The sequence below is a fragment of the Notolepis coatsorum genome (genome assembly GCF_963971535.1).
Source record: "Notolepis coatsorum genome assembly, chromosome: 10".
Lineage (NCBI taxonomy): Eukaryota > Metazoa > Chordata > Actinopteri > Aulopiformes > Paralepididae > Notolepis > Notolepis coatsorum.
In genome coordinates, this window is record NC_140174.1 from 104,606,539 (window position 1) to 104,620,071 (window position 13,533).

Here is a 13,533-nt window from a genome sequence, read left to right on the forward strand (position 1 = left end):
AGCCACTTGAGTTCTATAAAAGCACTACATAACTCTATTTTTTTACAATTATTATTATTATTTTTACACAAGGTCTGTAATGTGATTTTGATTTTCTACAGTAGCTCATATGAGCAGTTACGTCAAACTATAATCTATCCATATAACTCTCCGTATTATATGTACAATAATGCTGTATAAACCACCTGTATATACCACATATTATTTTGGTAGTGACCAAAATAATTATATAATACTATGATAATTCTTTGGAAATACTAGTTTTTTGTGAGGATCTACTACTACAGTTGTGACGAACAATGGAATCAAGTTACGACATTCACACTGGTGAAAAGACAACACTTTTAAAAACAGTTTTATTCCCTCTGAAAATTGTCATCAGAACACACAAAATACATAAAATACTATTTAAAGCATATTCCATCAACAACAACAGAACTATGTTATTTAACCTGCAATGTTCACTTGGTAGTGAGGTTGGTGTTAGTATAATATAAACAGAGAGACATCAGTTTCACTGACGGGCTGGTCCTATTATAAATACAAACATGTAAACAAGGGAAATAAAAACACAATAGAGGCCTGTCATGGAACGTTTAAAATGCCCATTTTGTCCTCCATGTTGGAAGACGGTTATAATATCAGAAATATATCAACAAAAATATTATAATTTGGTGTCTTATTACTGGATCCTGTAATCAATGTTTTGCCTGCTCTACCGCCACAGAAATTAGGCATTTTCTTTTGAAAGTGGTTACCAACGGTTACAGGCAGCCATGTTGGAAGAGAGAGAACTACTGTACATAAACATTCCGTGGAAGGCCTCAGAAGAGTGTAACTTGAGTCAGATCCCAAAGTATTAATGTTCCATCATCTAGTGTCATTCTGATTAATTATGACCAAAATCATTATTTACTTTATTTTAATTGGTTTATTTTTTACAGGGACATTGCACATTAATAAAAATTTCTTTAAATGCCAACCGGCTAATCTCTTCAATCAGGCTAAGAATGTGCAAAGAGTGCTTGCTTACAGATGCTCAACTTGGCCACAGCTCTCAACAGGTCAATGATCAATACAGAGCATGTATTTACTTTTTGTTTTTCAAGAGGAATCCCCTCTGCCAAGGGAGATATTGGGCTTACTAGGCTTCAGGTCAAGGGAGATATTAGGCTTACTAGGCTTCAGGTCAAGGGCGATATTAGGCTTACTAGGCTTCAGGTCAAGGGAGATATTAGGCTTACTAGGCTTCAGACCAAGGGAGATATTAGGCTTACTAGGCTTCAGGCCACAATCTGCTGACCTCTCACTGGAGAGACCCATTCGAGAGTATGAGGATTTTAAGAGTGGGATTGAAACCCTTGTCTCCTGCATGGTAGGCTACAGTATGTAGCTACCAGAGGATAAAAGCCCCACAGAAACACTAAATATGTCATTTCAGAGTCAGTTCAGAGTAGACATTTTAATAAAAATACATTAGACCTTCTTTGAGGACCTTGTATGACAGCTGTATGGTGTCTCCATTGGATTGAACCAGAGCCAGGAGAGCTCATTAGTGGGCCAACTAACAAGATTGAAATGAATCACTATGATACCAGATGCTAGAAAAATTGAGTATGTGGGCCTTTGAGACCTCTGTAGTGTGTATGTGTATGTGTGTGTGTGTGTGGAATGTGTGTGTGTGTGTGTGTGTGTATGTGTGTGTGTCTGTGTGTGTGTGTGTGCACATATATAAGCACCTGCGTGTGATTGGAAGAGGATTAGCAGTAGCAGTTACAAGTTCTCAAGCTATGTAGGTGTGGCTCCAGACACACACCTCTTTTATTTCATTTTGTATTTAATTTGTTTCTAAAGGTCCATGGTCGGTTGAAGAACACTGAGAGCCAGCTCGGAATTTGTCGCTTGATTGGTTGTTAGTTGATTAGCTCAGGGGTCAGGGGTCGACCTCTTCGGGAACTATGGTGATGATGACGTCCTGGTTCCCCCGCCGCACCACTGTCCGCAGTGTGTCGTCACGCTTGATGGCGGCACTGACGTCACCGGCTGAGGTGATTGGCTGGCCATTGATGCTGATGATGACGTCACTCTCACTCAGCCCAGCACTGGCAGGGAGGGACAAGGAGATCGGATTAGTACGTCTTTTCTTTTTAGGTCTTTATTTTACAAATAAAGCACAACAATAATAGGGTAGAAAATGGTGTTAATAAAAAAAAAACAATTATAAAATATTTCCTAAATTCAACAATATCAATGTGAGTCACAATATACAACTGAAGATCAGTCTAAGAGGTTTTTCATTACACATAGTTCAAATATATAATTCATTAGATAATAAAGAAATTATTGATTCTTGATTTCCAAAGGGGTGGGTGGTTAAGTGAGTGAGTGAGTGAGTGAGTGAGTGAGTGAGTGAGTGAGTGAGTGAGTGAGGTACAATATTGAAAAGCACATGCACCCTTGTCTTGTTCCGCAGTCAAAAATCGATATTTAATTCTAGGAGAGCGTGCCTGTATGCATGAAGCATCTGCTGATCTGCAATCAGTTTGTCCTTTAAGTCATTTCTTTGGTGTTCTTACAGTCAAACAACATTACAACTGCTCCCAGATCCTTTCATGCAAACAGTCTCAAGCTTCTGCACATGAAATATGACAAAAAAAAATAATAAAATAAAAACATCATGATCTTGACCATATCCTCCACACAATCCAGACCAGGTAACAACAAAAACAAACTATTCCTGGGGTATTTTCTGCAGTGAGACTGCGACCTGTAACACTACACTACTCAGCCCTTAGTGATATCTAGGCCCTTCCCCCTGTAAGCTACTGTAGTATGGGTTAGGGTTAGGGTTAGGGTTCAGCCCTTAGTGATGTCTAGGCCCTTCCCCCTGTAAGCTACTGTAGTATGGCCTCTAGTTTCATCATAACCCTAACCCTAACCCTAACCCTAACACTATTCAGCCCTTAGTGATATCTAGGCCCTTCCCCCTGTAAGCTACTGTAGTATGGCCTCTAGTTTCATTTGATATCACTGCCGTCACGCTAGTGTAGAAACTAAGCTCCGCTATGGCCTTTAAAAGACAGTAATGTTAACAACAGATGATCGACCATAATTTACAGAGGGTTAGAAATAGGCCAAGTTAAAGGACTGGGGAAGAAAATAATGTTTAACCCCATCTTATTTTAATAATGTTTAACCCCATCTTATTTTAATAATGTTTAACCCCATCTTATTTTAATAATGTTTAACCCCATCTTATTTTAATAATGTTTAACCCCGTCTTATTTTAATAATGTTTAACCCCATCTTATTTTAATAATGTTTAACCCCATCTTATTTTAATAATGTTTAACCCCATCTTATTTTCATAATGTTTAACCCCATCTTATTTTAATAATGTTTAACCCCATCTTATTTTCATAATGTTTAACCCCATCTTATTTTCATAATGTTTAACCCCATCTTATTTTAATAATGTTTAACCCCATCTTATTTTAATAATGTTTAACCCCATCTTATTTTAATAATGTTTAACCCCATCTTATTTTCATAATGTTTAACCCCATCTTATTTTAATAATGTTTAACCCCGTCTTATTTTAATAATGTTTAACCCCATCTTATTTTCATAATGTTTAACCCCATCTTATTTTAATAATGTTTAACCCCATCTTATTTTCATAATGTTTAACCCCATCTTATTTTCATAATGTTTAACCCCATCTTATTTTAATAATGTTTAACCCCATCTTATTTTCATAATGTTTAACCCCATCTTATTTTCATAATGTTTAACCCCATCTTATTTTAATAATGTTTAACCCCATCTTATTTTAATAATGTTTAACCCCATCTTATTTTCATAATGTTTAACCCCATCTTATTTTCATAATGTTTAACCCCATCTTATTTTCATAATGTTTAACCCCATCTTATTTTCATAATGTTTAACCCCATCTTATTTTCATAATGTTTAACCCCATCTTATTTTAATAATGTTTAACCCCATCTTATTTTAATAATGTTTAACCCCATCTTATTTTCATAATGTTTAACCCCGTCTTATTTTAATAATGTTTAACCCCGTCTTATTTTAATAATGTTTAACCCCATCTTATTTTAATAATGTTTAACCCCGTCTTATTTTAATAATGTTTAACCCCGTCTTATTTTAATAATGTTTAACCCCGTCTTATTTTAATAATGTTTAACCCCGTCTTATTTTAATAATGTTTAACCCCGTCTTATTTTAATAATGTTTAACCCCGTCTTATGTTTAACCCCGTCTTATTTTAATAATGTTTAACCCCGTCTTATTTTAATAATGTTTAACCCCGTCTTATTTTAATAATGTTTAACCCCGTCTTATTTTAATAATGTTTAACCCCGTCTTATTTTAATAATGTTTAACCCCATCTTATTTTCATAATGTTTAACCCCATCTTATTTTAATAATGTTTAACCCCATCTTATTTTAATAATGTTTAACCCCATCTTATTTTAATAATGTTTAACCCCATCTTATTTTAATAATGTTTAACCCCATCTTATTTTAATAATGTTTAACCCCATCTTATTTTAATAATGTTTAACCCCATCTTATTTTAATAATGTTTAACCCCATCTTATTTTAATAATGTTTAACCCCATCTTATTTTAATAATGTTTAACCCCGTCTTATTTTAATAATGTTTAACCCCGTCTTATTTTAATAATGTTTAACCCCGTCTTATTTTCATAATGTTTAACCCCGTCTTATTTTCATAATGTTTAACCCCATCTTATTTTCATAATGTTTAACCCCATCTTATTTTAATAATGTTTAACCCCATCTTATTTTAATAATGTTTAACCCCATCTTATTTTAATAATGTTTAACCCCATCTTATTTTAATAATGTTTAACCCCATCTTATTTTAATAATGTTTAACCCCATCTTATTTTAATAATGTTTAACCCCATCTTATTTTAATAATGTTTAACCCCGTCTTATTTTAATAATGTTTAACCCCATCTTATTTTAATAATGTTTAACCCCATCTTATTTTAATAATGTTTAACCCCATCTTATTTTAATAATGTTTAACCCCATCTTATTTTAATAATGTTTAACCCCATCTTATTTTCATACGGACCGGAAGCGGATACAACTCTGCGAGAGGTGTTTTTGGACAACAGCTAGGCTAGCTGTTCCGTATCCGCTTCCATTCATTTGTGCTAAGCTAGGCTAGCTTGCAGCCGGATTTTAAAAAGTGTTCATATAAACACCAGCAGCAGGTATATTATGGGATGTGTCTTAAAGCTATGTGGTGTCTGCCTCAACGCTGCTTCTGGAACAATTCATGGTAAAACGGTTTTACTCTGCAACATAAAAACCTCTACGTCTCCAAGATCCTAAAACAGTTGCATAGATTTCTTTTGTGCCGGCTGACGCAGAGAAACAGTGAATAAAAGAACCATAGGAGAGCTTGAAACCCTATCAACCAATAGTCATTAAGTTGATTCTAAATGGAATCTGTGCAACTACTTCACGATCTCAGAGACCAACACGGTCTCATCAGAAAACGTAAATAAAGTACTAATTGACCACAGGAAAAAAGGTACATCATTTGTTGTTACGTTATAGCCATAAGTAATATATTTACTTATTGTACAAGTAATATATTTACTTATTGTACAAGTAATATATTTACTTATTGTAGTAATATATTTACATTTCATATGGACCAAAGACCAAAACAAACAAACAATGATTGTTTAGTGCGCTCACCGCTAGACACAGCAATACCATGATGATTATGGTTTGTTTTAGCTTTTAACGGTTATGGTTAAGGAAGAAAGTTGGGGTTACGGTTATGGTTAAGGTTATGGTTAAGGTAACAGTGTAGTTACGGTTAGGGTCAAGGTTAAAGTTATGGTTACGGTTAAGGTTATGGTTACAGTTAGGTAACTTAGGGTTACCAAGTATGTCTTGGTAGTCTTGAGGTAAAGGCACTTGCCTCCCATGCGAGCACCCTTGGTTTGTTCCCCAGCAGGGGAACTCAAACGTTTTCTGAAAACATTAAAAGTAAAAAAAGAAAAGTAAGATGTAATATAGGCCTACTTATTTGTAAATACATAAATACGTCGATATGTTACTTATTTTTTGTATGTACACATTGTAAATTTTCGTAAATACATCAATATATTACTTATGACTATAACATAACGTACAATAGTACCTTTCTCCTGTGGTCGATAAGTACTTTATACATATTTTAAATTAGATCAGGCTCCGGCCCCATGGGGTTCTGTGTTGCGTTAGTAAACTCATGTTCATTTTCGCCCAGGGACCAGTGTTAATTTTGTCAGCTATTTTCTTATTTTAGTTTTAGTCTTAGTCATGTCTCAAATGCTCTTTTTTGTTTTCATCATATTTAGTCACCTTTATCTATTTTTCGTTTAGTCAAGTTTTAATCAACTACAGGTCTGAGCATTTTCGTTTGTCTTTTTTGTTTAGTTTTGCCAATCAGTTACAGCCTCATAAGTTGGTGTGAGCTTTTTCTAAACAAAAAAAGCTAACATTAGTGCTAGCTGGTTAGACTTATGTAAGCTATTTAATGTGTTCTATTGTGGTGGATCAACATAATGTAGCGATCCGTCATGCAGTAATGTAGGGAAGAAAGAGAGTTTCCTTTTCTGTATGGTGCTTTATTTCCAGCTCAATATGGGGTTTTACAGGTTGATAATTCCCTTCTCATACACAACACCTGCTAATACGCTAGCTTCACAACAACAACAACGTAAAATTCGGGTCCGTCCTCCCATATCTCCCGGGGGGAAACAACACCCCCAGCATAACAGTGGTGCCCCTAAGACCATACAACTAGAGCGACACACACCCACGGAACGATGTGTTGGGGATAAGGGTTCCGCATGGACAATTATGTTTGTTACTTTCCTGTCTGCAAACGAGTTCCTGTTAGCTAGCAAGTAGCAAGTAAAGTGAAGTTGATGTTGAATAAACGTTTAGCAATATTTTATTTTGCAAACTACATTTTGTGTCGTCGTTTTTAGTCAACGACATTGCATGAATAATTGTATCACGTTAGTGTCACATGATCTCTATTAACGTGACGTCTCGTCTCGTTTTCGTCAGGGGAAAAAGCTTCGTTGATGACCATATTTAGTCATAATTTTCGTTGACTAAATTAACACTGCCAGGGACTCGATGATTGTGTCTCTGATGAGTCTGACTTCAGCAAGACAGCTAGAGGACAAAGTATAGCGACTCACATCTCAGCCGGAGTCTTGCTGATGACTTCGATGACGTAAGCTCCTGACGTCACGTCTGGGAAATCTGCCTTGCGCTCCTTCAGTTCTTTAGCCAGTCTGAAGGGTCGGAGAGGAGCGATGTTAATACACTATTATACAACAGGTTGTTGTAAGTGCTACCGGAGTCGCATGGCCAGTACAGAGAGACTCAAAAGGAGCTTCTACCCCCAGGCCATCAGGATGCTCAATGACTCTATGCAACACTAACCCATCCATCTACACTCATTGCACACACGAAAACACTCACCTTAACACTCACTTTAGACACTTTAAACACTTATCGATTCTCTCATTTCCTCATCAGCGATCACAGCCACTCACACACACACACGCATAGGGCAAACGCTGATATATAGGTGAAAATAGCTCTGATTATCCTAAGACTGGTAAAATAAATTCCTTACCTCAGATCAGATGTTATCCAAAAAGATTATTCCAATTCCTGATCGCCATTCCAAATATCGATCACGCTTATTGATTACAGTGTTGGGTACTGTAAATACATAATCCACGCGTTTTCCGGGCCGGAGATCACTTGGTCTCTTCAGTTGGCCTTGACGGAAAAGTAAAATGAGGAAACTGCCCCCCCCCCCCCCCCCCTTCGTCAGTCTAAAGTAATGGGGTGCAGTTACACAGGGAGAGACGATAGGGGGCGGTATCTTCCCAATTGAGCTCAGAGAGAGTCTGCAACACTAACCTGAGGCTCGATTGATGAAATATGAATTTAAATCGCCAATAAAAAAAAAAACGACAAACAAACGCTATATAGCGTTGGCGGGCACTCAAGGGTCGGCATGAACTAACGACAAAACGTGTGGCTGGCATCCAAAGTGTTAATTAACTGGAATGCTCAATGCAATCTCATTACTTTTAGTTACTTTTAGGTTACTTTACTATAGAATACGTAGCACATTTTATTAGGGTTATATACCGTATTATATACACATACTGTAGTATCAAACGTTATTTTTGAGTAAATGATGATTGTGTCTCTGATATTTTATATCCCCCTGTTTCCATTTTTTCAAACGTACATGTAACATGATTATGTGTTTTTCAAAATAGAATGTAATTCAATGTAATCCCATTACATTGAATATGATACTTCCTAATCTTGTGTGTATGTTATGTGTTCTGCAGTGTGTGTATACCAGAGACTGTATAGGAGCCAGGCTAGTGTGCCAGTGTTTATGAACAAGGAAAAAGCCTACACACTGAACTGCAACACTTAAAGGTGCTATAGATAACATTTTATGTAGAATAATCATAATAATAATATAATACATCCACAGAGGTTTTGGAAAAGTGTGGAATAAAAGTATTGCTTTTCCCCAGAAAAGATTATTGATTAATTAATTTATCATTTAAAATGTTTTTGCGGGTCCAAAATTAATGTTGTTGTTTACATGTTGCCTGCATGTATGCCCTCCCTATTTCTCATTTCTCCATGTGGAATGCACCTGATTGGATAAATGACATGCTGGTGCTCTAGTGCGATATCAAGTGGCTGAATGTTATCTATAGTGTTATCACATTTAATGAGTGCTTTACTGGGACACCGTTTAGATCCTGCGGAAACTTCATCAGGTCAGTACAATGCATTATGATTATACTGACTATAAAAAGGTCCACAAGGATCAAAACATCGTCATAGTCTTCATTAAGTAAGGCAGTTTAGCAGGCAGGCTTTTCTTATTGTTCATATGTTATGTCTACTGTAATAAGAGGAGATATGAGTTGGCTCTTACGTCGGAGTGAGGGTCATCATTCTGACACCCATGTATTTCTTCTTGGGGGCTGTTTTGCCTGGAGGAAGAAAATGCAGGGTTTGATTAATCCAGACATGCTGCTGGGGAACCTTTTGATCATTGTGCCCCTGAGTTTGAATGACAACCATGTGAATGGCCTACTGTAATCTCAATGTGCAGCCTTATAGTTGTACATGTCACTTTCATATACATAACAACAGTATGATACAAAGTAACAATACATTTAAATATCCTCATGATTGCGCAAGCCATTAAAGAGTATTTCATGATGTACTACGTATTTCATGTACTTCCTACGTCAGCTGAGGAAGTTCAGGCTGCCGAGGACCATGATGGTCCAGTTTTACACCGCCATCATCCAGTCCATCCTCACCCTCTCCATCATCACCTGGTTCCCTGCAGCCACGGTCAGGGACAAGGCCAAGCTGCAGCGGGTGATTCGCTCGGCGGAGAGGGTGATCGGCTGCCCCCTTCCCTCCCTCGAGTCCCTACATTCCACCAGGGCCTTGAGGAGGGCGAGGAAGATCATGGCAGACCCCGCCCACCCGGGTCACGACCTCTTCACCATGCTCCCCCACGGCAGGCGGCTACGGCTGCCCAAGACACTAAAGTCCCGCCACAGACTGAGTTTCTTCCCCTCAGCAGCTCGCCTGGTAAATGAGTCAGGTGTCCCCCTGCTCCCCCCCCCCCCTCTATGGCGAGCTGCTAGGGCTGGATTTCTGGACTTGAACTTTGTGTTGCACTGTATCCATGTCCCCAACCACCGCACTTTCACAGTCTTATTGTTGTCTCACTGTTCTGTCCTGTCTTGCACTTTACTTAAAATTATTTATTTACTGTTGTATTGTTCTTAATTGTGAAAAAAGTATGCACTGTAATGCCAAAACACGTTCCATTTTGTACCTGTATGAAATGGCGAATAAAGTAATCTGAATCTGAATCTGAAATGATCACATTTGACATTTGATTAGTAGGAAGAGTTGAAGCAGTTTTCTTATCGGTTTTGAACTATGGTGATGTAATTTATAGACATGCTGCTGCTTCCACTCTTAAACTGATAAACTGTCTCTCACTCTGCCCTCAGATTGATTACTGGTGACAGGTATGAAACTGACCATTGTCTCCTGTGTGATAAGGTTGGTTGGTCTTTTCTTGCAGAGGAGCAATAATCAATGGGCCTCATGCATGAAGCGATATACGAACAGATTTCGTTCTTAACTAGCATTTCCTCTTACTTTGTTCTTACCTGGGATTCAGCAAAGTTTTCTTATTGTTGCTTTTTTCTCAGGCAAGAACAAATTATAAGAGTGGTCGAGAGCACTCTTACCGAAATAAGAAATTCTTACCCCCCAAAAAAAAGAGAAAAAAGCCTACCATTGGTCAATTGCTCCCAAATACGACTTTAAAATCCCAGAACTTGTCAAAAATAATAATAATTATTATTATTATAACTTATTGCGTGTGTTATGCTTCTGAAATGGATTATATATTGCTGTTAGTTAGAACAGTTAGATGCTCTGGCCGCCCAGGCCGTACGCATACAACGCATATCTTCTAGATCAGGGGTGGGCAATTATTTTTCCCAGGGGGCCAAATGAGCAACTGAAAATATTTTGGAGGGCCGGGCCAAAATTCCGAACTCAATTATGCATAATATACATTTTATTTCTATATAAAAAGCAGTAAATGGCATTGTTTTGACCGCTGGTAAGAGTGTATGTTATTATTTGGCAATTAAAAGGTGAGGTTAGCTTTCAAAAATATAATTTATTCAAATAGAATTTCCAAAATGATAAACAAAATGTGAAACATTTAACTCATTTTCAGTCACATTAATAACAAAGGGCATTTTGAGTTTCATATATTATTGAAACAAGGATCTTCTTAGCTTTCTAAAGACATCACATCATCTTTGTAGCCAAAATAAACAAGACATGTCACTGAACTGTGTAACTGTGTAAAGAAAAGTGTCCCAGTTTTGTAGCCTTTTTGACTTTACATGCCTATATTAAACATTTAATGTTTTCAGAACTGTGCAAAAAAATGAATGTGTCCCATTTCACTTGTTATATTTCCACACTTTAGTGATCTTCAGTTCTTTTTCTTTCATTCAGTGTGTGAAATCCAGTCTCTTTTGAGCTTTAACAAGTCCATCAAAGTCAGGTTGAATGTGGGCGCCTACGTGGTGCAGTGGGCAAGGCGCTCACCTCGAATGCTGGAGACGCTGGGTTCGATCCCAGCGCTCCACATTGCTTTCAGTTTAGCTGGTCGTCCGTACTAATACACATTGGCAGTATTAGGGGGTGGGAAACTGATGGGTGGGGATCGGGCGCTGTGGACAGCGACTCCTACAGGTCGGTTGGTGCGCCTGCGCAGTAGAATCAGGAAGCGATGGGGGGCGGCGCCCGCAAAGCGCAGACCCCTGACGCTGAAAGATCGCGCCGTGCAGGTGAAAAGATGCGACTGCTGCTACCTCGGGTACCGGAGGGGACTCGTGCTATGTATGGCTTAGTCCACATTGCAGCCGGCTTGTGGGAGGCAAGAAACAGCGTTCGAGACAGGGGAGGGTTGAATTGGACGATACGAAATTGGGATGGGAGAAAAATAGAAAAATGGGAGAAAAAGTGGATACAAAAAAAAAGTCAGGTTGACTGTCTGAGGTGGAGATGCAAAGCACAGCTGACAGATGTTCATCAGTGAGAGAGGATCTGTACCTGGATTTGGTAAACTTCATGACTGAGAATGTCTGTTCACATATGTATGTGGATCCAAAGAGAACCAACATCTTCTGAGCATGTCTCCCCATGTTTGGAAAGTTCTCCTCCTTGAGAGCAGAGTAGAACTCTAGCAGTGATGCTGACTTAAAGTGCTCTTTCAGTAGTGAATCAGACTGCAGGTCAATGAGTTCAAGCTGAACATCAGTGGGTGCACTATCAACACTGCAGGTAAAGGGAGAGGAAACCAGCTGCATTTCATCCTCAACCTTTTTGAAATGTTGGAAACGCCTTGAAAATTCATCATGCAGTGCTCCCAACATGGATGAGTACCTGTGCCGGTGATCAGCTGATGGTTTGACTTCAGGGTTTTCATGTGTTCGAGATTGTTGCTGCCTAGTTGCCTTGAAATTAATTGCAAATATTTTTTTTTTGTATCAAGCTCAGTTGTGAAAAAAAATCGACAGTTTTCGGCTTGCCATTGCCCCGACTGCTTTGTTGTTGAATCAAGTCAAACCCTAGGTAAGCGTATATTGTGCGTGTGAACGTGGACATGAAAAGAATTTTTTTTTTTAAATTAAAATTAAAAAATATATAAAAAAAATATATATATATTTTTTATTATCATGTAATCTTTTGCAGGCCGGTCAGAATCATCCCGCGGGCCGTATTTGGCCCGCGGGCCGTACAATGCCCAGGTCTGTTCTAGATCTATTTGCAGAGCCAGATGAGTGGCTGCTTAACCGTTTCAGATTGAGATATGCAATACTCTGGAGCATCAACTCAGACACAACACATGCCGCAGTATTGACAAAGCCTACATTGCTGGAACGATTCATTTCACACATATACAATACGTATAAGTATAAGTCTTCGCGGAGAATATTCCATTATTGAAAAAACGCTGATCAGAATTGACACCAGTCTGCCCCACTTCTCTGCGCCTCCGGGAGTAACAGCAAAGTTAGGTCTTACCTGGAGCAGTTTTGTGTTCAGTGTCCCCCTATACGCTCTATCATGTCTCTGGAAAGTAATCCACTCACAATCTGACATTAGTTGCACACACACACATGCACTGAGTCGTGAGACGCGTGTGTGTGTGAATATCTGGCATACCTCTGGCAACACCGCAAATCAAAGGCAATCGATCCCACCCCGATATATATTTGATTCCCTGTTTATGTAATATAAAAATAATAATAATAATTTAGGACCTGCTCCGAGGTCATCAATTGGCACACATGCGATGCATGCATGCAATTCGTATCTGCGATTAACCCATCCCGTCGTCCTTCCCCCCAAGGGCAGCCGGGAGCAGACAGGCGTCAACGTGAGCCGCGCCAGGGGACCAATCCAAGTGCTCCTGCCCGTCTTCGTCAAGGACGCCACAGCGTTAGCGATCTTGTTGTTGTGCATGTTTTTCCATTGGGTTTATCTTATCGGGGGGGAAACCCTTGCGAGCACGGGGAGAACATGCAAACTCCACACAGAAAGGCCTGGGAGATACCCCACCTGGGTAACTGGCACCATGGAAACCTGGTCGCCAAGCGGGATTCGAACCCTGGACCTTCTTGCTGTGAGGCGACAGTGTTAACCACTACACCACCGTGCCGCTAATAATTTGTGGAACCAAATAAAGTATTCAAATGTGTGTGCGTGTGTGTGTGTGTGTGCGCGCTCGGACATGCGCTAAGGCTGCCTCGCTAAGCCATTTATTTATTTATCTATCTATCTATC

General features: G+C 38.7%; 1 protein-coding gene across 1 annotated transcript in view; it reads right to left on the bottom strand.

Moving 5' to 3' along the window:
• Positions 1 to 339: 339 nt before the first annotated feature.
• Positions 340 to 13,533, bottom strand: part of LOC311236066 (serine protease HTRA1B-like) — a 109,602-nt gene continuing 96,408 nt past the window's right edge. The window contains exons 8-10 of the mRNA XM_084323657.1: positions 9,062 to 9,119; positions 7,275 to 7,370; positions 340 to 2,102 (exon numbers count right to left, since the gene is read on the bottom strand). Of these exons, the coding sequence (XP_084179783.1) occupies positions 1,934 to 2,102; positions 7,275 to 7,370; positions 9,062 to 9,119 (323 nt within the window). The 3' untranslated portion in view covers positions 340 to 1,933. The remainder of the gene's footprint in view (positions 2,103 to 7,274; positions 7,371 to 9,061; positions 9,120 to 13,533) is intronic.